The sequence below is a fragment of the Thamnophis sirtalis genome, unplaced genomic scaffold (assembly GCF_051295495.1).
Source record: "Thamnophis sirtalis isolate CommonGarterSnake01/CBP01778 unplaced genomic scaffold, rThaSir2_p1.2 scaffold_6, whole genome shotgun sequence".
NCBI lineage: Eukaryota > Metazoa > Chordata > Lepidosauria > Squamata > Natricidae > Thamnophis > Thamnophis sirtalis.
Window position 1 is genome coordinate 107,454,504 of NW_028261386.1, and position 25,221 is coordinate 107,479,724.

The window sequence follows — 25,221 nt, forward strand, 5'->3', positions numbered from 1 at the left end:
TTTATTTTTTAAGAATGGCAGAAGAACTTTTGCTATGAAATGAAAACTAGATTAGGGTTGAAGCACTTAATACTTGTGTTGTGCATAACTCTGTCTAATGAGCCACAGTGGTGCAGTGGTTAGAGTGCAGTACTGCAGGCTACTTCTGCTGACTGCCAGCTGACTACAGATTGTTGGAGGGAAAGATGCTGACTGTGTAAACCGCTTAGAGAGGGCTGTAAAGCACTGTAAAGCGGTATATAAGACTTTGGGCCATAATTCTTCCATGCTGCTGTTTTTCCTTGCCCTTTTCCGTACCCTTCACCGTCCCTTTTTCACCTTCAGGTTTCCGCCCCCAGCCATTAACCTCTACCATTTCGCCTCCGGTGTTAGGACCCAAGCTGTTTGTGTCGGCCAATGGGACCCAGAATCTTTAGTCCCAGGCCCTTCCTCATGACCTTTTGGGAGAAACACTGTTTGCACTAAAACAACCAAGATTCCTTTTGTGTGTATGGGAGGGAGGAGGGGAGAAGAGATATAGTAGATTCACAAGACCTGCCTTTTTTTTACAGGTCCCATCTGGTGAAACTAGACCAGGCCTCTAAATAGGTATAAAAAAGAAGAGCCTTTCCTAGCCTGGCACTTTTCAGAAATATTTAGCCATGCTGTGGCATAACATCCTCAGAAAGGCCAAGTTACAGGTAGTTCAGTTTAGAGCCAGAGATTTCTATAGAAAAAGATCAAGTGTTTTTGGCCCAGACAGTAAATGAAAGTTGGAACTAAAGTAACACTGCTTACATTAAAAAAAACAGAAGACACCATCGGTAAAGCAAGGAACGTTTTTATATTTAATTTACATTTTGACATTTTTGCACATAAATAACAATGTAAACCAGTACGTAAACATAAGATATTTTGTTGTAGCAAAGTAAAAAGCCTGTTAACTTTGGTCAGAACCTATTCTTAGGAGGGTAGGAAAACACTGATTGTTGCTACATTCAAAGTTTTTAAACAGGGGAGACAATTAGACAAAGAAGCAGTTTTAAAGCTGATGCATATAAATCTTTGTAAAATTCGTATCAAATACAAGAAAGCACTATAGGCAATTAATAAAAGCATGTGTGTGTCCAGTGATCGGAGTAGTGGTACTTTGGTTTATCCAATAGTTAATGGCTATGTTTATGAAACATTGCTACATTTAAATTATATTTGCATCACAATTTATGGGAACAGAAATGTTATGAACTGCAACTCTTCCTTCAAAAGGCATATATAAAGTTTTTCTTGGGCTACCTGTAGATTATGGATATGTTTGGTGCTTTATATAAGAAGGCAGCAGAATAATGTCATACTTGTAACAGCCTAATCCCTTAAGATTAATATGAGATATAAAGATATACATACTGAATGAAAAGTAACACTGCCCTTTTTACCTGTGATCAGGTCACTTTTTAAGAAGTAGGAAAATGGACAGATCTTCCAGAGCGCTTTAAAGAACTCATCCTTCTTCTTAATGTTTCAATCCATACAGCATTCAAAAACGAGTAATAATGGGCCCTGTTTGGCTTTTAGCAAGCATGTTTAGATTATTTTTTCCCATCTCCCAAGGCAGAAATTTGCAATCATAATATGAGGGGATGTAAGAGTAAGCCAGTTATTCTTCAGAGAATACTTGGAGAATTTAAAAAATATGATGTGGATGAATCTCTTGAAGCATAAAAAATGTGCACAATCATGCCTCATGATGCATAAGAAAGTTTACAGTATTATGGTTTTGATATTAAGAATTTACCCTTTGTGATAGTGAAACAATCTATTTAAATCAGTATTTTATTATAAGGTTTGGCTCACAAAACTATGTGCTTGCGCACACACAGAGGATAGTGGTATAAGTAATTATAAATACAATTATGTGCTATGCCCTTATCATGACATGTTATCTTTGGGTTCAGCAAAACAAAAGATTTAGAAAAAAAAGAATGTGCATTCCATCTTCTCTACATGTTTTGGTTTGTTTTCTAGATTAGCAAAGCATTAAGACAAAGCATTAAGACAGACAGCATTTTCTGCATCACTGGACACACTCGATGAGGTAACTGTTGTTCAGCAACTTTGCAATGCCCTTTTAATTTTTCATTAAATTAACCACAAAATGTGCTAATACAAATACTGAGAGAAAACTTGACTCATATGATACAGGGAGGAGAAAAAAACACATCTAGTTAGGTATGCCAAGAAGAGAGTTTACCACCCAATTTCTATCCAAGAAAGGGGATGGAGAATGAAGGGATTAGGGAAAGTTGTCCTATTTCTCCCAGAATCTCAATGGGAGCTTTGGGGTGTAGCCAATCAACGTCTCTGCAATACCCCTCTTTGCAGAGAGAATCTTTGGAGTATCCTAAATTGTCTACTTACATAAACAGTATGCAAGAGAAAGAAAATGTTCTTTTCTAAGAGTACTGCTCACAACCATGAGGTAAAACTAAGGGCTTTGGGGGAGGACTGTGTTTTATGCATTCTGCCTAATATTTTACCTTTTCACTCATTCTAGACATATCAGTTTCTCCCTTCTGCTGTACACATATTTCTATAAATAATTCTATATGTTTATCTATTTTGTTCAGTTATACAGCACTGTTACAACCGAATGACTATTAAGGATTTACCTTTGGCAAAACAAAACACCATGTCTGAAATAGGCATTAAAACATTTCCACCCTTGCAGCCTAGTCAATCATGGGTTTTGCTATTATTTTGCAGTTATTAAACAGATGTACAGGATCTATGGAGAACAGCCACGAGAACAAACACACAACAACAAAAAGCATTCATATTCCTTTTACAATGAATATTCTTGTCATTGTAAATATTATTCTAACTATTGCTTTTTGAATGGTAAATTGCATAATAAATTATGAAGTACTATCATTATAAAATGATTATGGATATGAGACAGTCTTTTTGGAAGCAGGAGAGGCAATGAACAGTCTTGGCCTCTTTTCATGCCCTGAGAATGCAACGTGGAAATTCCTTCTTTCAACTGGAGAAGCTACTGTAAGCTGAGGTTGTTTTGCAGCGTTGATACAATATACTGTACAAGCATTTGCTACAGGCACCCTGACTTGCCAGGTCATAAATTAAAATACAAACAAACATCACTCCTTTGCCACACATACTAAACTGCACACATACACTCACACACAATACACACGTACACCCCACAACACTTAAGGGTCCATTGGTTCATCTGTCTCTTGCTTGACCTTGATGGGTACCTGAGGTAGTGGATGAACATGAGGCAACTTCACAACCGATACATCTGAGGCTTCATAAAGGTTACATCCAGAGACCATCCCATTCCCCAGGTTTCTCTGTAATGATGTTTTCAGCGTGGCTCCTTCTATCTCGCTTCTAAGCACAGCGAGTATTTCTTTCCCTATCACCGATGCTACATCAGCACTGTCCTCTACTTCATCCAACCTGTCCGCATTGTCACTAATGTCATATTTCTCAATCTCTTCATTGATCCGGTTGAGTTCCTCTGTAGAAAGGTTGTGAGCATGAATTACAGGGCAGTTTCCCTTCAGGTGGACCTTGAGGCTACAAAGGTGGATGTAACTTTTGTGGCAGTGGATGCACTTGTGTGGACGCTCCCTGGTGTGGAGTCGTTTGTGCAGCTTTAGGTGCACAAACTGGGTGAATTTAGCAGTGCACAGCTTACATTGATAAGGTTTTTCTCCTGAATGCAGCCGCAGATGGGTCTTCAGGTTGCTTGTGCTACTGAATCGTTTATGACAGACCTAAAATTGGGAAAAAGTAAATTGGAGTTAGGTCTACTTTAACATAAAAGCATAAACAAATATGTAATCACCCTTTGCAAAATCATGCCTCCATTCTTCTAGCCTGGATCTGCTCCCTCCAAAGCATGCAATCAGAACGGATATACATTTGTTTTGGAACTGGTGCAAAAGAAATTCTGACTATTTTTTAGAAGTAAAAAGAAGTTTCTCCTTTTCACTGGGCTGGATGGGTAGAACAGGCTGGTGATATCAAATAATGTTTTGGTTGTGTCTTCAATGGATCCAACTCAGGGTTGGATGGGAAGCTTCCAGCATACCACAGTGCTTTAAGCTAGACTAGGAAGTTGAAAAAAGAACACCTCCCTCAAGAAAATATTTACGTACTATTGCAAAGCAAATCTGCATTTCCCCCCCACTCTCAAGTCATATATATATATTCATCAAGTAGCCAGCAGTCAAATGTGACTCAAGGATATCTTTACTTTGATTGCATCTTTTGCTAAAGTCATTCCTTGCAAACTCTACGCACCTGACACTCATGAGGCTTCTCTCCTGTGTGTACCAGATAGTGCTTCTGGAGGTGAGCCAACTGAGTGAATCCTTTATTACAAGTAGTACATTTAAATGGTCTTTCTCCACTATGTACTCGAAGATGAACCTTTCAAGAAACAGAATACTTAGTGAAGTCTCAAGAAACCGTTAACACGTTCAGAATGATTTTCTTATTGAATTAATATTATTGTTTAGCTAGTACATTCTCTATAAGCATTATTTATGAAAAGGGAAGAAAATAGAAACAGTTTGCTACTTAAATACTGCTGCCACTCAAGATTAGCAATATTTTAATATGTACTTAACAATATGTGAGCAGAAGCTTCAGAAATCAAGGAGTTAATCTTTTTAAAAATCTATATACTATTTTGACAGGGTTGATCCATGGCTGAATTTTCCTTTCCAGATTGACATTAAATATTGTTGGGTAAGAAAAGAATATGGAACAATAGTGGCTAAGAACGTATTCCCTCAAATACTATAAAGAAAAAAAATGACTGGACTGCAGAGATCAGGAACTATATATCTGTTTGTTGAGAAATTGAGATATCACCTCAGTGCAACTAGACTCCAGGCAAATGAGTGGCAGCCCAGCTTTTGATGAAATCTCAGCCTCCTCCTGCAATGAGTCCTAGTACAATTCATTCTCCTTTTTAGTTATTCTTAGACTTTTCTTATTAGGTACCACTAGTTTTTACACGGATCATCATCATTTCTCCCCGCACCCAATACTTTATATCTTGGATGCACTCACTTTCTTAGTTCAGTTATTAAAACTTCACACAGCAGGAAACCCTCAGAATTAAAGTGACCAAGTCAAATCCACTTTGCATTACAGCCACTTTAGTGAATCTATTACGAAATGATTACTGCATAATTGTTAATCTTTAAAAGTGAATTTCAAATATTTACAAGTGTAAAAACATAGGCATAAATATAATATCAGCATGTATGTATGAATTGCTAGGGGGAAAAAACACTCTTTAGCATGTTAGCCTCTTTTAGGCCTACCTAAAAAGTTATTTTTGAGGAAATGGTAGTCAGAGAAATCTGCCTAGCCGTAATGTCTCTCTTTAAAAGCTTACCTTCAGATTGGAGAGCTGGCCAAAGGTTTTGGAGCAGACATTGCATTCATACTTTATTTTGCCATTCTGTTTTTTCAAGGGATAGGGAAGGGTTTTATAACCAGTCATATTCCGCTTGCTCTTTATGAGATTTATGGCTTCTTCACTGTTAGTGGCAGCCAATACTGCCGAGGTAGGTTTTGGTTGCATGATGTGTTCAGAAGTGGCTGCAGTGGCTGCAGTGGGTGACCCACTCGTGGGGCTACATGGCTTGTCTTTCATGCTGGCAGCAGCTCCTGTGATGGAGAAGGCACTGTTGTGTGCAGGAATCAGAAGGTCCCTTGGATGATCTGGCTGTAAGAGGTGACGGCTCCCATCTGATGGCAAGGAACTCGGAAGGGTAGATGAGTTCAGGATATGAGGAGAAAGGTTTCCACTGCTGAAGAAGCTGCTATAAAAAGGATACATCCTTGGGAAGAGGTTGAAATTGTTGATGCTCATGCCATATGATGGTAATAGGAATTTGGGGTAGGGAAAGGTTTGTGGAAGATGGCTTGAAGGGGCATATCCAGAATATGACCCTAATCCTTCTGAGTTATACAGTCCATTCAAGTAAGGATAAGGCTCCCTGTGCTCTTGAGTCACAGAAGCTAAGGGTGAAACTGTAACTCCTGGACTGCTGTGTGGGCTTGAACTTTTTAAACTTTGGTCTGGGCTACTTCTTGCTGAAGGACTTGGGGTAGTAGATGGCTGGATAGGTGAGTGAGCAAGGTAACTAGGTCTATCAATCCCATAAGCTAGGGGAACCTTCAGGTAATCTTCTGGAATGTGAGGTCTGATGGGGTAGACAGCTCGAGGGTAGAAAGGCCTCCTTTCAGGACTACAATTTTTCCTTAGGACCTCTAAGTCTTTTTCTTGAGTATGTGGAGCAATATGGCTATAGAACAAATCCCTTCCTCTGGGATGATTGGAGTCAGTTTTTAGGATTTCCTTCACGCTATGTTCTCTTCTAGGAAGATTTTTCTGAAAAAGTTCATCTTTGTCACGGGTTTGTTGCTTTGGTCTGTTGTGGCTTTGTGCTGAAATACAAGGGAAAAAACAAAGCAATGAGTGTGGGGTGCTTGGTACTCTCTGAACTTGCTTGTTTTATGAGTATTTCAAGACATTTATAGGCAGTTGATGGATTCATTTTGCACTCTTATCAAAGTGAGGACAGATAACTCTTGTCAACCATATACTTTTTGAAAACACTTTGAGCTTCTATCGTAAAAAAATTTTTTTTTGAAAATGAATTGTACTAGATTCAACCCAAGGAAATAAAACCACTAACTACTTTCGGTATATTAAATTGTAGAAAATTTGTCAGTACTTTCCTATTACGTTTGTTCTCAACTCAACTCATCTCTTTCTTTAATATGGGGCTAAATGCTTTACTAAATTCTTTAGTAAAGAAATCCTTTAAAAATTATTCAAAAATTATTCAAATAACATTTAAAACCTAATTTTCAAAGATCCTTTTGACAACAGCATGAGTCTTCGATTCCTGACATCTACATAGCTTCATTCTAATTTTTGATCATCATTCAGACAATTCAATTGCATGTCAAAATGTAGGAAGGAAGCATTTTCCTCTGCCACAATATTATAACTTTTAGGAAAATGACATGAAAGTTGTTTCTACAAAGGAAACATTTTCTTTTTGGAACTGATTATGTACTATCAAGTCAGTGTCAATTTTTAGCAACTGCATAAATACTGTTTCTGTATGATTCTTTTGAGTGAGGATATCATAATTTTTTGGCAATATGCTACTGTCCCAGAGAGTCCTGAAGCTTTTTCAGCATCCCAGTTACATAAGACTTGATTATAAAAGGAACACAATTTTCAATAAATTCATCAAAAGAAAATAGCAATTCTGTTTTTTCTCTCCAGTTAGGCTTTGCACAGCAAGATAGCAACCCTACTTTTAACGTCCCTCTATTTTAACTGTGGCTTCAGAAGATATGGGTACACACATGTCGTGTCAGGTAGCTACATAATTTTTTCCTACCACACATATATTGCTGAAACACTGAGGGATGTGATGACTGGTCCCAGCTCCCTGAAGTGTTTCTGTGGTGTGTATGTGGTGAGAAAAGAAGACATGTTCTTCATATTCAACCTTTTTAATACACACCTGCTTTTGCTATGATGTGTGAAGTGGTTTCTAGTTTTAAGCTTTAAGAAAAGATACACCAAGGATGCGGTATTGTAATTAAAACTAAAAATAAAAGCCTTTTCAATTAGTACAAAATTTTCCCAAACTTTATTAAAATTTCAAAAATGTATAAAGTATCAAATGGTAAAGAAAAAAAAGTTAAAAAGAAAGGAAGAGGAGTAAGAAAAAAGCACGATTGGGAATTGCAAGCCAAAGGGGGAAAACTATTTAAAAAGTGAATTTCTTTGATGTAGATAAAAATTTAAAAATCATTACCCTTTGAATAGAGTAAACCATAATGAATGGTACTTCTATCATCATAGACAAATCTAATAATCAAATTTCAAGGTTAAAATTTAAATTCTTTCAGTTTCAAACAAAAAATATCCCAAAATGGTTTCCAAGTAGAAAGTCTTTTCTTCAATCAAACAGTCAATTTCACTATCCCTGCTAACTCCATTAATGTCATAATCCATTATTCCCTTGTGGCTGGCTATATGTGAGTTCTTCTATCTCTGGGCATACGTATGTCTTGCTGCTATGGGCACATATAAAATCAAAGTTCCATTTAAAAAATTGTTTCTCCACCAAACCCAGGAGAAACACTCCCCGGCTTCAATAGTATGTTCAATTTAAGAATTCTCTGAAGTCTTGGGATCCAAAATGGATGCTTCATTTATAAGTTTCCTGGTTTTTGTTCCAAAGATTGTTGTCCTTAGAAGTTCCTCACTTTTTATACAAGAGATCAAAGTAACATATAACCTTCCTCCCATTTTCTTTTTCTCAAACAGCAGTGCTGTGAGCTATGTTGAGAGACCGCCTACTGCCAATTACCTCCACACGACCTATTAGATCTCATCGATTAGGCCTCCTCCGAGTTCCATCTGCCGGTCAATGCCGACTGGCAACTACACGGAGGAGAGCCTTCTCGGTGGCAGCTCCGACCCTATGGAACGATCTCCCCGTGGAGATTCGTACCCTCACCACCCTCCAGACCTTCCGCACAGCCGTCAGAATCTGGCTATCCCGTCAGGCCTGGGGCTAAGACTGTAACCCGCCCGAATGGTATGAACGTTGTGTTTTTAACTATGTATTGTCTTATATGTTAAAAGTTTGTCTCCCCCTCCCCCTTGGGTTGTGAGCCGCCCTGAGTCCCCCCAGGGAAAAGGGCGGCATATAAATAAACTTCTACAATCTACAATGTTGGGCTGGAAGAGAAAGTGACTTGCCCAAAGCATTCCAGTGACCTTCCATGGCTGAGGATAGAGAAGAACCTGTGTCTCTTTATTCCTAGCCTATTACCTCAACTACTTCACCATGCTGATTGTTGGAACTGAAACTGAAGAAACCTGCTCATTGGCATCCCTTTTCTGTTGTCCTTTACATAGTCCCTCCCTAGAGGCTTCTTTCTTTTCATAGTTCCTTTCAATGGATTGGCTCTTCATTCAAAACAAAATATGGTGGGAAAAATAAAGTAGAGAACAACTAAAGATTACTTTATTCTACTCTTATTATTTTTGTACATCTAATACTAATGGCAAGGGAAAAGATAATGCTATTTGATAAATCATAGGAAGTTGAGGAAAATACTACTGGTCTCTTACTGGCCTAGTCTGCATACTTTTTAGAAACTAAAATATAGAAGGTTGCGTCATGAATTCCATGTAGAAAAGCCTGCACATTCTATTTGGCCTATTGATTTTTACCTCTCTGAACATAACTTCGACCCACACAAATTATTTGATCTCCTTTTGATGGTGAGCAGATTGGCAAATCAATTCATATGCCAGTTCTGATTTTTGTGGGGGGAAATAAGACTAAAATTCATTCAAGCATCTCTTTGCACATAAACTCTAATACAAGTTATTAGTAATACAGAAACTGTATTAAAATCATCATATTCATAAATGGCATTTTCTTGGCAAAATTGTACTAAGTAAATTCAATTTATATTTCCATCAGAAATCAAAGACAACTTCTTGTACTAACCTACATATATATATAGACATAAATTACTAATAGTGTGAGAAAAATTGATACCAGTGTAGCCATGCATTGGTCAGTGACAAAAGAAATACAAATAAAGAATGAATTGTTTTCCTCAAATCTAGTTGCAAAAACGTTATCATTTGTAATGCTATTAGCTGCCTGAGACATTTTAATTCTTTCCCCTGAGACCTCAAAAATAGCTGTGGGTGTATAGTGTCATATCAAGAGTAAATGCTGATCAACATTTTGAGTGATTGATTTTAATAATGCTGATTCACATTTTTGTTCTAAATAAAATAGCTGTTTTGCCAGAAAAGAACCTCAGAGTTCTACTTTCCCCCCAACAGAAGCTATTGTTTAAAATTACATTAGTTCAAATTTTATTTCTAAACATGTCACATATTATTGAGAAGATCATTATTAGGCCATGAGAATGAAAAACGTTTATGCTGTTCCTTCCCACAAAATGATAAGAGTCACAAATATGTTGGTCCTCCATAAATACATATATAAAATCCTTTTAAAATCAGTCTAAGTTAATGACAACCTCATCTTATGCCAGAAATTTCTATAAATTAATTGTATGTTATATAATGAAATGTGCTTTTTATTTCGAATCTTCTGCTAATCAATTTCATCAGTTACGCTTAAGTTCTATTTATAAAAAAAAGATTTTAAGCTACAGAATTTAGTGTGTTAACATGCTTACTATTATAAATGTCTGTAATATCTCCTCTGCTCAAACCTTAGCTGATTCCTCAAAACCTAAGTATGCCTTGGTTTGAACTTGGATGACAAATTACTTCATAACCTCAGGTACAAGAAGTCAAAAGAAAAAAAAAAGATATCCCAGAAGGCAACAAAGAAAACTGTGTCTGTATTATCACCAAGAAAACCTATATGTATCTCTTTACTTAGCTGATTATTTTCCTAAATGTCATGTCACTTTAATTCTTTCTCAAAATTAAGATGAAGCAAATTCCTAATCACCTTCTCTATATACGCGCTGGAACTAACAGGGTAACGCTTCACATGCCATCAGAAATGGCTCTTCATGCCAGCTGTGGCACACGTGCCATAGGTTTGCCATCACGGTTCTAGTTTATTCTACAGTCCCCGTATGTCCTTGTATAGAAAGTCCTCACTTAGAGACTATAGTTGGAACTGGCAAATTGGTTGCTAAGTGATATGGTTGCTAAATAATGGAAGTAAAAGTATTTCCACTGAACAAGCATTAAAACCAAATTCTACCTGCAGTTTGAAAACATTAATATTTAAATATTAAATATTAACCAATCCTATACATGCCTACTCAGCAGTAAGTCCTACCACATTCAGTGGAATATATTTAGCCTTAGATTGTGGTGAATATTTTTTTTTGTTAATACATGAAAATACTGGGTGTAAATTTTATGAATGTGATATAAAGCAACAATAACATAAAAATATAAATGGATGTGAATTCACGAGAATTCACAAAAAGTTATGTGAAGTGAAAGCACTGTTTTTTTCCATAAAATAATTATATCAGCTCCTTCAAACATTAGGTGAATTTTCTGAGCAAACAAATCAATAAATCATGAAAATTATGAAAAACTACCAGTCTTGTAAAGATAGGTATATAAGCCTCCCTAGAAACTTGAATTCCTACCATCAAGATTTTGGAATGGCATTCTTTTCTTTCCCATTTTGCACCTGTGGCTTTATCATAAAGTTGGGTTTTCCTTTTCCCACTTGGTAGGTTAGGTTATTAGTATAAACATAATCTCAACAACAGAACATGAACATTCAGATTAAGCTCTATAAGAGCCTCATAACAGGATGTTCAGCCAACAGTACAGCTACATTTTTGTCTCCTTAAATGGGGTTATGCTGAGTTGTGTTGTTTTTAATTAAGAAAAGAACATTTCCTGTTTAAGATGTTTTCTCCTGCAATCCTATTTGAACTCCGAGTTCATCATTCATATGATGATTTATACCCATGATCAACATTCCAGTGACAAAAGATAATTCTTTACAAGGGAGTAAATCTAAATTACTTACTATTCAACATCACCAAGTCTCCAGTGGATGGATAATGCAATCTATCTGCAAAGTCTTGACAATACCAGACAAGCAACTCCTGGCCAGGAGGAATAGGCTTGATGGTATAGAAATAGATGTTTATGCCGTTCTGACATGCTGCCAAGTTCTGTTCCTGAACGGAGTGGGCTGGATTCACATAACGCATCCAGTTGCTTTTTTCTTCATTAAATCCATCAATGAAATGGAGAAATTCACCACCAGAATAAATCTACATGAAAGGAAGGATATATATTTATGGAACATAGAAATGACAAAACCCTAATGATAGTTAAATATGTTATTTATTTAAAAAATCCTCTTCCTATTTATATAAGAGTATCACAAATATAGAAAACAAAATACCCTAAATCCATGATGGCAAATCCATGGCATGCATGCCAGAGGTGGCATGCAGAACGCTCTCTGTTGGCACGCCCGCTGTTGCCCTAGGTCAGATCTCCGTCCCATTTCTTTCATGAGCTTGTTTCCCTGCAAACGAGGAAACAGAAGCTCTCGAAAGAAAAAGATCTTACCTCTTGCCACGCTACCAGTGTTGGGATGCCCCACCTTCCGCCGACCAGCTGGGGTTTGGGTCACTGCTGCACATGCATGCATGTCCACGCATGTGCCCGCATTACTGCACATGCACATGTGCATGCCCATGCATGTCTGTGTATGCTCATGCACATGCCTACATGCATGCTCACACATCTTTCAGGTTGGGCATGCGTGCATGCAAAGTGTCTACTCTAAAAAGTTTGCCATCACTGCCCTGACACCAACAGCGTTTAGTCCAAATCAAAGATGTAGCTTTTGTAGTTATTGCTTAGTTTTGTTGTGGAGTTTTCAATTAAACTCTGTAAACATTCAATGTTTCTGATTTAAAATGCTACCTAAGTCTTGTCAAAAAAGTATTCACTTAAAATTTTATTACTATGTAGCAGGGGTGGGTTTCTCGCCCCATTCCAATCGGTTCGGTTGGAACGGGGCTGGCGGCGTCCTCGTGCACGCGTGCAGTGCACGCATGCGTACTAGCATCTGTGCGATGCTCCAGCTGCTCCTGGAGGATCGCGCAGACGCTGTATGCATCCTGCGCATGCGTGGAAGCGCAGAACTCATCAAAACCGGGTAAGGAGCGTGGGCAGGCGGGTGGGCCCTTCGCCGTTCCCGGAAGTTACTTACTTCCGGGTTCGCCGACCAACCGGTTTGCGGGGACCGCCGCGAACCGGTTGAAACCCACCCCTGCTCTGTAGAGATGCTACGAATCACTGTTACAAAGGCGTAGTTTTCTTATCTTTTCTGCCTTTCTCTTTGTGATTTCCCACTATCACCCCAGATTTAAGAAACACCAGATTCATTCAGATACACCCTGACCCCAACAAATCCTAAAATAGCATCAGATCATATTTAGAAGGCAGCCCTTTTGTACAAAAACTGGGTGCAGTAAAGCGAATTATACTACAGTACTAGGTATATAAGTGAAAGGAAATCTGGAGGCAAGTCTGATCTAATTGTTAAGTGAAATGCTTTCTTCTCTAAATAAGAATGTTTAGGAAAATATAATTCTACAGCAGGTGACAGGACAAATAATGGGAATTGAGGCATGCTTCTTTTCAATGTGCCTGTGAGATTATGAAAATGAGCAAAGAAAGATCCTATTGAAACTTAAGCCATACACTGAATAACTGCTGCTCTCTGAAGTAATTATTTGAAAGTTACCACTGAGGGGAAAAGGTTATTAACTGGAACCAAAAAGGTTTTTATATATTTCCATTGAGAAATACTTCACTCTTTTTTTGTCTTGTTCCCATGAGTTATGGGCAAATGGCAAATATATACTTCTGGTTTCATTTTTACCTCAACTGTTAGACCTGAGGTAAATTAATCAGAAGGACACTCAGTTGAAATGTCACGGTTAAGAAAAGATTTGAGTTTGGATTTGTTGATGTCAAAATGTAAAAACTGCTCTGGTTCCTTCTGTGCTTTTTTTACAGGCATTTTTTGTTTGAATGCTATTTGATGTAAGAATATACCGAGAAGTCATTAAAAAAAAAAGTGGCAACGAAGCCGGCTTTTTAAAACACACAATAAACACCAGAATCACTTTCTTACTTCCTGTCATTTGAGGCTGAGGAAATACATGTGGCCTCATCAAAGAAGCCTGAGAGATTTTGCGGTGTTTTTGTTATGAGAAAGATGGAACAAAGACTCAAGAATTATGCTCTCTCTCTCTCAAAAAAAGAGCTTGTTAACGCCGAAGCTTATTAACTTCCAGGAACTCAGGAGTTCTAGTGGTATGCAGCAACATTAGAGGGAAGGCCTCATTATTCAAATTTAAAAGAAAGGTCTTCCAGTAATATTCCAAAGCTAATGCAATTTATTGTATGCTTCATCACTACACACATGCTGGCAGTGAGACTGTTGTAAAACTTTATTCTGCTGCCTCATCTAATCGTCATGAATCAAACAAGGTTAAAATGTGCTGAGTCATACTGCCACAATTACAAGAAATGACATCACCTTGGCGCTTGCACAGCATATTCATTATTTTTCTTTCTGAAAGGTATCAACTTTATGAAACCCAAATGAGATATTTCTGTTCCTGCCAGACATGTCTATTTTTTACATGACATGCTGGAAATTAGCTTCCAGTTTCCTTTGCATCTACAGGGCTGTTTTCAGGCACTGAGGAAAGAACCTTTTCTAAGAATCCCAGGCACTGTGAATCAGAAGATTCAACCCCAGTACTTATCAAGATTTTTCAAAATGCAAGTACTGTAATGTGTGTAACTTGTGTGATGTTAGCTGTGTCACATCCTGTTAGGTAGTCAGAATTCTTTTCCAAGAGTTGCTGAATTGCAGAGCTCAACTGCAAGCTTTCCTAATCTGGTTCCCTGCAGATGTGTCAGACTAAAGTTCCCACTGTTGCCAGCCAAAATGGATCAAAGAAATTGGAGTCTGATACATCAGGAGGGCCCAGGTTGTCCTCTTCCCTAACAATTACTCTGAATAGGATCACGTTTATTTTTCTTCCATGATGAGAATTTAAAAAACAATCAATATAAAGATTCGACTAAGAAAATCAATTATATCTAGACTGATTACACATCTGCCTTATTGATAACTAAAAATGAGAACAAATGGTCAAAACAGATGTGTCTGCTTTGTCTTCCAAATGCATAATTACATAGGAAAGCAACGACAACATGGCCTTAAGTTACAAGTTCCCATCTCTGTTATTCTTTTTTTGTAACGCAGCATTGCAATGAAGCCTAGCAGTCACTGAGGCACGCCCACAGTTGATCATTTTTTGCTGAATCCTGAGCTAGCTGTCTTATCCATACCTGTACCATAATAAAACTTAGGCAAGATGAAATCTCACAGCTTCAATTCTTCATTTGAGAAACAAAATTTATTCTTCCCATATGGTTGCTGTAAGAGAACACACAATTCATATCATAAAGGACTTGTTTTTTTTTCCTAATGCTATGCTAATTAGAGATCCAGTTTGGTCTAGTGGTCAAGATATAATTGAAATTGGGGAAGAAAAAAAAAGTCAATGATACAATGTATCATGCCCAAGTAACAAAGTCTTCTTCCTTCCAAATCTCATACTTTATGACAAATGTAGTTCATTTTATCTCATCCAATATTTATACTTCAGGATTAGGGTGCAAGAAATTTATTTAGCTTAAATTATTGGATGGTGGTAAGGTGGGAGTAGGATGCATGGTCTCTTCGTTTCTAGCCTGGTGCCTTGACCACTAGACCAAACTGGATTTCTAATTAGCATAGCATTAGAAAAAAACCAAATCCTATATCAAATATCAACCATACGGGGAAGAACCACTCTGGTTTCTCAAATAAAGAATTGAGGCTATGAGAGCTCATCTCGCCTAAGTTTTATTATGGTGCACGTATGCATAAGACATTCAAGATTCAGCAAAAAATGATCAACTAGCAAAAAATTTCATATCAACAACCTATTTTTTTTAAAGAAAAAATTCATGTACATGCCTTATAAAATGACTAATCAAAAAGATATGTTGTTTTTATTTTGTTAGTTAACACTGTAGTAACTCAGTTACTATAAACACTAATTTAAGTATTTATCTTAAATTATCTTCATCCTGTGAGCAGAAGAAATAGCATCACATTTGTGAGATTAATCTCCTGATTTTGGCAGTAACCAAAAGTAACCATCACGTTTTATAGAAGGACGTCTGAGAGAAACTGGTCTATAATATGTATCCCAACTTTCCTCCTGAAAGTTGATGGGTTGAAATAACCAAGACGCAAAAGGCTTAGTATTGGCTGTTCTATTCTCCTAAGAATGGGACTATAGTCACATAATTACTAAATAGAACTATACTAATTCATCAATTTAGCTCATGCAGTTCAAATAATGACAATATTTGTTTCATTGATGACATCTTTAATATTTTGTAATACTTTTATATAAAGTTATTTTCCTTGCTTACCCGCCAGAAATATTTTCTATTTGTATCCTTAGGAACGGTATCACTGGTATAGATTTCACCAACCAATGGTCCAAAGCGTGTTCCTTTGGGGATAATATCTTTGCTAATAACTCCAATAACCTGAAAGAAAAGGAGTTGGATTATGTGAAGAATAAATGCATTGAAAAGTGTATAGTTTAAAATGTGATTCAAACAGAAATTATACATATTGTTTGCCTATTCACTATATTACTATGAACCACATATGTTCCCTTCTACTGTATTTAGAATAACATATTTCAGCAATGAGTTGACACTGTTGTAGAAGGAAGTACTTAAAATATGAATAATATTCATAAAGATTAATTTGCTCTGTTTTTGTGGAAATATTTACATATAGCTGTATAGATTCAATTTAGTTGTAATTCATATCACATAACTAAATTACAATAAATTCCCTTTGAAAAATGCACTGTAAAGCCATTTACAGTGGTCTAGCAGTCTAGAAACTGAGAAGTTGTGAGTTCTAGTTCTTGCTTAATGAACATCATTGAGTGACTGCTTGAAGCTACGATGTTGTTGCTGACTTCACTGAAGGGAGAAAACCTTCATGCAATTGGCCAGATAAGTTTGGACAGCACATGGCATTTGGAGCGGGGCTTCCAGAGGTGTTGTACAGGAATACACATGCCATGAAAGCCACAATTTGAGGACAATATATTTACAGTGAGGCTTCTACAGGCTGTCCTCAACTTACAACCATCCATTTAGTTATTGTTCAAAGTAATAGTAACACTGAAAAAAAAAAGACTAACGTTTTTCACACTTACAACCGTTGCAGCATCCCCACAGTCATCTGGTCAACATTCAGTTGTTAAGTGAATCATGCAATCATTAAATGAATCCTTCTCCCCCCTATTGACTTTACTTGCTGGGTTGTAAAGGGGGTTCGCATGGCCCCTTGTTGCTGCAGCTGTCATAAATACATGCCAAGCATACAAATTTTGATTATGTGCCTGTGGGGATTCGGTGATGATCTTAAGTGTAAGTCACTTTTTTTCAGTGATGTTGTGACTTTGAATGGTTGCTAAATGGATGCTTGTAAATTGAGACTATTTGTACCTTACTAGCTTACATTAGAATCATTGTATTTTACTATCCTACACAGGGAAAAAGATGTATATTATAATCTGAAACAGTGCTTATTAAGGGACAACCACTTGTAAAATCTCTCATATGCTTATTGTGGATTTAACCTAGGACCCACAACTTTACAGTGTAAAATATATTGGCTGTTCAAGTTCCTCTTCACCACTAATTATATCATGGACTATTTGAGTATCTTGTTACATACTGGGGATTTCCTCCCTTCCTCTTGCCTCCTCCAGTAAGTGCGCTAAATTTTAATTTTGCTTTGAATATTATGTAAACAGCAGAGTAACTTTGTAAACTAGGAACCATGAATAAGGACTTTTTGAAACTGATGTCTGTAACATAAATGGAAAGAGGGGGATGAAAAGAAGTCGTTTGTTCCACAGACTTAGTAAACATTCATGTTCAAGCTATTGAGTCATGCTATTCTCACACTATTGACTAGTTTCATTATACCTAATAAAATAATAAAAGGATATAACTGCATTATGGATCCCCTACACTTAACTTTGAAAATAAGGATAATACATAAACCAAAACACCACAGTACCACCTCCCTTTTCTCGAGTTTATATATATTGTAGAACTTCATTAATAATGAGTATAATACTACTTGTGTTTAATAGGGGAGGGATTATTGATTCAAGATAAGGTATGAGTGAGATTCAACTTTTATTTCCATCATTATAAACATTTGATTTTTTTTCTGTCCATCTTTTAGAAGAAATGCATATAAGCATTCCATCTATGTCACTTCTGGAAGATTTTTAAAAATGTATCTAGCCAGTGGGATCTACAATGAACACTTCTGAATCGATCAGATTTTATCAGTCCTGAATAGAGCAGTTTTTCAGTACTGAAATAATGAAAATTAAATGCTCTAGTTCAGTGCACACGGGATTGCCGGAAAGCAGAAGAGCAGCTCCATGGAGCGCACCTGCAGGAGCATTGGAAACCGAAAGAGCAATGGGCAATGGCTGGCGAGCCCAGAGAGATGGCTTGTGTGCCACTTCCGGCATGTGCATCATAGGTTTGCCATCACGGTTCTAGAGTAAGATTTTAGAGACTAAGAGAGAGAAGAGGTTCACTTGAACACAGCCAATTTTCTCATCACTATAGCTTTATCTCTTGACCAGTTTCAGGAATTTGTTTTATAGAAAACGGTAGGTTCCACATTGTGAAAAAGTTTGAAACCCCCTACTATACCATATATATAAAGATTACTAGGAGTTGTAGTTTTCTAATGTGTTGAAACTTCACAGAAACTACAATTTCAAGTATTATTTGTAGCATAAAGGAATGGATGCTAAACTAGTTTAAATCTGCAAGAGGAGGAAAAAAATACTGACAAAGTAGCACAAATACCTAGGATTTGGCTTGATATGATTTTTTTTATGATTATGAAGCAATTCTTGACATTTTCCCTTAAACTTTAACAAATTCAAACCAGTTGTGTATCTTTTAAAAACAAGTAGAAACAAATAGGGACATGCCTAATGGCAGTGTTTATTTTTACCACTCTTAAGCATTTTTCATAGAGGTGAAAAAGGCAGATGTTCTTCTGGCTTTTCCCCATCTGACTTAATTTACATTCTGTTACAGCTTTCAGGAGAAGTTTATAGCCAGTATCTGAATTATACTGAAGTATGGCTGTTTTTGCTTTTCATAGTTATAAGAGATGCACTCTCCCTTACATTTTAATTTAAACATATGTTGAAGTTTTCAAAGCATTTGGCATTTGTCAAATGAAAACAGTTTGGGGATTTTTGTACAATAATTCAAAGCATGCCCAAACAATATTTTGAGGAAGGTCTTTAGAAAGAATTTAGTATGATATGTTAGTTATCCTCATTATGTGTGTGTATGGATGGGCTGGGTATATGGGGAGGGGAGTGGAATGGGTTTGTTTAATGGTACAAGGGACGAAAACAACAAAGAGGAATGTTTGCAATATTTAACCAAGCTGTAGTAGAGTAATACTTGTTAATTCCAGCAATTTCATTCGACTAAGTTTCATATTCAGATAATGGTTAAAAAGCGTTCCCAGATATTTTTTAAACACCTCATGAAAGTTTTGCAAGTTACTATCAGAAGAGAAAAGGGGAGAATGAGAGAGCAAAACTGGCATATACTACTTGCTATTGTCTATTATAATTAGCAACTCTCAGGTTTTAATTCCAACATTACATTTCTGTAAAATCTTCCATGCTAGTCTATGGCAGAAAAACAAAACAAAACAGAGCCTTCTGGCACCTTTAAAAATAAATGAATGCCAAAGTTTTCATATTCACCTCATTAGATGTATGAAGTATCATCCTGAATAAATTATAGCTATTATCAAGCATTGGATACACTGGAAGTATCACATTCTTTGAGTAGGAAAAGGTAAGTGCAATCAGGGTTGAGAATACACACACCGGAATTGCAGTTATTTAGGCTTCCTCATACATATAATAACCTTTGCTGAATTAATATCCTCCATAGAAAGGATCTTAGTGGCTATTTTCTTAGTGTTAGTTATGTGTTACATTTACATTTATTCTAAAGAGCACATTAATTTTCTGAATGTGTGAATGAGATACTATGCTAAGTTACCAATAATTATTTTTTGTAGAATGGTTGCACAAAAGTTATATTTTCAGGATTTAACTACAATGTATGCCCCCAGATAATATGATATATTATGGGGAACTATAGAAATCCAGCTCTGAGCCACAAATAAGGAAATTGAGTTTCCTCATAATTTCTAAAGAAGATATATCATTATGAACTGGTAGCATAGCATTTTTTAAAATGACCATAATATTGAAATATGAACAATTTTAAAAAATACAACCACAAATAAAAAAGGAATGTAAATTAAGCCTTGTTGAATTTTGAGAGACACAAAGTGATGTTTCAGATTTGTCCACTAGGTGTCCTTAAGCACATCTGCTTTGGAATAATGCTGTATCAACACCACAAATTCTCCACTAACTAATGGGAAAGGCGGCAGACCTCTGAACAGTAAAAATACATTTCTGACAAAGAAACTGTGGAATATAATACCTGTGTTTTAAAACGGAATAGAAAAGTTTCTCCTGGTGCTATGATAAGCACAATTGTTAGATGGATTTCCTCCTCTCTTAAGTTCTAAAAATTACAGAAAGTATTTGATTCCCAAAATTACTATACTAGTTCTGCTATTAGTATATGGATATTACTTATGGAATATAAAGTATAGTCATGTGTCACTGAAGGATAAGACCCTTCTGCTTCTTATTCATATAAACCCTGAAATTGGCCTACTGAAAATGAACTGTTGGAAAACAAGACAAAGGAAACTGTCTCTTTCTACATTATTTTTAAAAAAGCAAGTATTACAATACATTCTTATTCACTGAAATACAATTGCAATGTGTTACTAGTGCTTTAGGTATAAAGTTACAGAATTGCTTCTATATTATGCTACTCTGATGTGATCTTTAAACTTCAGATTTTGGGCTGAACCTTGTTGATCGTCTTACAATCAGTTCTTCCTTATGGAAGCAACTTCGTTTTTCTTCATAGGAATGCACACTAGAATTTGACAGAGGGAACTTAGTCCTATTAATTCTCCTGAAGATTAGTGATATCCTGAATGGGCTATTAGCCTTCCTTAATTAAACAAAAATAAACTAAAAGGCAACTTTTTTTTTAAAAAAAGGTCACCAATTTTGGAACCAAGCCACTGTATTACTTATATAAACATTTTTATTGAAATATCTTTCCCAATTCATGTTTTATCTGTATATAGAAGCTACTTCTTTTGATCATTTCTGTGCATCAGCACCTTTTCTGTGTAACATTTTGTCTGTCACTTGATACAGCCCATGCAGATTTTATGTAAGTACCAGTACTCTATATATTTCTCTAATCCTTATTATTAACTTATTAAAATGACCCTTCATAAGATACAGGCTGAATGTAGATAAAGTAGACAAGCTATTATTTCTTTTAATGAGCACTAACTAATACCACTAGCACATATAACTTAATCGAATGACGACAACAACAACAGAATAACAGAGTTGGAAGGGATCTTGGAGGTCTTCTAGTCCAACCCTCTGTTCAAGCACCTGTACCTTTTCAGACAAGTGGCTGTCTAGTCTCTTCTTAGTGATGGAGCACCCACAACTTCCAAAGTAATAATAAATAAAAAAAATCAACTGAACCTGGATTGACATCCAAGGAAATCATTATTAGAAATGCCTGTTACCTTAACCTCCACTTCCCTATTTCCATGATGTCTTGTTCACGTAAGCTTTTATCTGGAATAATACCCAATTTCTTTTGTTTTCAACAACACTGGGAGAATAATGCACTGAAGAGGGCTTACATCCTATAATTTATTCTTTTTTAAAAGGGTGGAGTGAGAGATAATGTTTGCCTGTTGTTTCCTTCTTACATGAACATAGCAACAACATTTGCAAAATATTCAAGTGATAAATATCTATTTAATGGGTTAGTATACAATTTCATTAAATGTTTAGTATGATTTTTCTGTGAAGTGCCATAATCTTCTTACTGGCTGGAAGGGCGGCTTAATAATAAAATAGCATACAAATAAATAGTGAAGTACAATTCTCTTCAAGTGCAGCTAATAAAGAGCAATATCTTTTGTGGGTCTAAATACCAGTCAGTACAAAAATACAGCACCTAGATTACTTCTTGGAATCAGTCCTATGGAACACAACCATATTATTTTCTGAAATCAAAAGTCTTTTATCTGTAATCCCTAAAAAGATGAGACAACGCTATCATAAAAGCACCTTTTCCTTCCCACAAGCCTATATAGAAATTAAAGTCTGCAGTGGATAGGAGCTTGATATGGTCTTCTCTGCTGTGAATGGACACTGCCCAGTATCAACCTTTCCATCTGGCCAATATGTATTCTATTTGTATCCATTTATATGTTTATATTTGAGGTTTTTTTCAATAATCTGATGGTGTGTGTGTGTAGTGTGTGTGTGCCTATTATTTTAAAGGAGCCCAATTTGAAGATTTCATTTAAAAGGAGTGTCCATCCACAAAGAAAATACTGAAAAAAAATAGAAAATACTGCAACATAAATGTCCATAGATAAATGATACACCTTTGAACGTTAAAAACTAAAGTTGCTTTAAGATGCCTATATGCTTACTAATGGAAACCATACAATGAAAAACAGCTCCATAAAGTAATCCCCAACAAAGGTCAACCATATGACACGTCTTGCCTTTTCAATAAAAGGTGGAGTTCCAGGATTAGTAAAGCAATGAGAAATAAACAAAAACAAGACACACACAGGTGCACGTACAAAACACAGGAGTATCTGTAGGCTCTAGGAATATTACTCTAAATACAGTTCCTTAATGACAGCATTAACATTTCATAAGCATATTTTTCTCCATAAAAACAGCTCTCTTCTTGCATCATCGTATGTGATCATGTCTGAGTAATCCATCCCTGAAAAATAGCAAGGCCTTTGTCTGCCAAAAGCTACAAGCTCAAGCCTACATATAAGATGCAGTTGCTTTAGATTATTTCTTTTTGCATACAATATTTTGCAGTATGCCCTAAACCAAGTTTATTAATGGACATACTATGCTATGATAATAAATATGTTCTCATTGCATTTGTGTTTGTGAATTGGTGTAAATAGTTCAAGATCTAGAACACCAAGATATTTGGGTTCTGCGCTCTGGTTCTCTCTCCTTTGCCACAAAATTATTCATAAACTCTAATACCAATTAACCTGATATTCTGCCAAATTGACCAGAGCTGATATAATAATTACAAAGCCAGCTAAGTCAGCATATTATGAACAACATACAGATATTGTATCTTAAATGGTAGGTGGGACTGGGTACAACACTGCAATTTCTCTCTATTTTTCAGATAGCAAAGGAAACTAGAATGAAATGAAAAAACCTTCTCTGTAAAGAGCCATGGAATTACATTTTATGAAAAACAACTACAAATTTTGTACTTTCCTAAACTATTATTCAATATAATGGTTTAAAAATGATTCACAAATATATGAATGTTTGCCAGCATATGACAACACAGGTTTTTTTTTTTAGACTGCCTGCAATGAAACAAAAAGATTAAGACTACAAAATGGATTTTACAATGGATATTAGCCAGTTGGTTTCAGGCCAATCAGCTGAATTCTGAATATATTAGTCAAAGAATTACAACTTTATTACCTAACTCAAGGGCCTAATATATAAAGGGAACACCAAAAACTTCAGTTGTTCCAGCTCATCATTCAGTTCAGATAAGAGAAGGGCAGCACCAAGAATTAAACCGTAGAGATAAAAGGCTGCCACCCAATTTCTGAATAATGTTAATAAATCACAATTTATATCAGTTCACGTTTTGTCCCTGTTTTTTAATACAAGGGTTTCCATGCTGTTTGTTTCAAGAAGAATCTTTTTAATAACTAGAAAGGAATGAATGTACACCCTTCCCTGAGCTCTGTGGTCAGTTTATTTAGCCACAGTAGCAACACAGGTTATAGCTGTTCCACCACAAGTCACAGGAGAGGGACAAAAAAAATATGGGCTGGTCCTACCATTATTAGCCAGCTGAACATCACGCCTAACGATAATAGCTACTCTATATGAAAGAATAAACAGGCAACCAATTGCTCATCTAGGCTGATTTTTTTTCTCTGCCCTTCTGAAACAACAACAAAGAATGCACCCACTCCAGAGACATGGACTAAAATATACCTGTATGTCCAGCTACCAACAAAGTTCCTGCCCTAGATAAACAACTCATTTAAACACAGGGTATTTAAATGATTTCACTTATCTGACATAATTTTATTGTTTCAGGACAAAATGGTCACTTATAAGCAATGTTATATCCTGTGTTTTACAGATGTATGTGTTTTACAACTATGCAAAACAACTAATTCTAAACTGGACAGGGTTACAAGCTTGGAATTGTCGCTCATCTGATAAACCGCATCTTACACACAAATTGCATATATACATCAGCACACATAGGATACATTGAAATACAGGTCAGGAAGTGTTTGTTCTTTTTGATGCAGTAAAATAGGAATGATACAATGATATTAAAAGGGAGGCATTACTTCAAACCTTTTCTGTGCTTTAAGAAAAGAAAAAAAATGTAATGACTATTTCAAAAACAAACAAGAAATCAAAAGGGCATTTCAGGTTGTTGTAATCATTCCTGGTAAACTTGTTCTTACCTCTTTGCAATTTCCTGCATATTTGAAAATCAAGTTCCTTGGCAAAGATGATTCGGCCTGAGTTATGGTGCAACCTTCTGCAGAGCTGGGTTCTGTTTGATGATCATTTACAATGTAGGTACACTTGTCTTCAAATTCAGCTTCTGTCCATAGAGTCATATCAGCATCCTTCATGTCCATTTTCATTATCAATATTGTCCCTTTGCTCTGTCCCTTGGAATTCACAATATATGGGCTACACTGTGCGGCAGCCTGGAAAATATATATATATACACACATTTGTCATTCTCTTTTTAATACTGCTGGCAAATAGATCTGAATGGCTATCTGGGAACACACTGAGAACATGAGCTATAAGTTGCACTTTGGGGCTGCCTTCCTTGACACACCATGTTCAATGGCTAAAGCTAGTGGGGGGGGGGGAGAACAACCTTCCACATCTCTTTCAGATTATTTCTTTATTATCTGAATGTGGGGGGAGGATGGTGATCTGAAAGCCAAAAACCTGTGCACAACACAGCTTGTTGGAAAACAGCACTAAGTAAGTGTCATAAACAAGGAAAGGAAAAGGAAGGAACTGCTGCTGTCTGCGTCTGAAAGAGCTAAAAATGGAAAGTGCAGGCTGGAAGAGCGGAACCTGGCTTGCGTTTTCCAAATGAGGAAGACTGAACTTTCCCACAACTTCCAACATATGAACAACTTTTAAAAACAACATCCCCCCCCTCCCTACCCTGTATTG

At 36.4% G+C, this 25,221-nt stretch overlaps 1 protein-coding gene across 3 annotated transcripts in view; it reads right to left on the bottom strand.

The window, feature by feature from the left end:
• Positions 1-804: 804 nt before the first annotated feature.
• Positions 805-25,221, bottom strand: part of PRDM1 (PR/SET domain 1) — a 110,574-nt gene continuing 86,157 nt past the window's right edge. For all 3 annotated transcript variants that reach the window (XM_087718702.1, XM_087718701.1, XM_087718700.1), the window contains 6 exons: positions 24,483-24,734; positions 16,127-16,246; positions 11,625-11,874; positions 5,417-6,474; positions 4,309-4,437; positions 805-3,779 (listed from right to left, as the gene is read on the bottom strand). In XM_087718702.1, the coding sequence (XP_087574828.1) occupies positions 3,207-3,779; positions 4,309-4,437; positions 5,417-6,474; positions 11,625-11,874; positions 16,127-16,246; positions 24,483-24,668 (2,316 nt within the window). In that variant the 5' untranslated portion in view covers positions 24,669-24,734 and the 3' untranslated portion in view covers positions 805-3,206. The remainder of the gene's footprint in view (positions 3,780-4,308; positions 4,438-5,416; positions 6,475-11,624; positions 11,875-16,126; positions 16,247-24,482; positions 24,735-25,221) is intronic.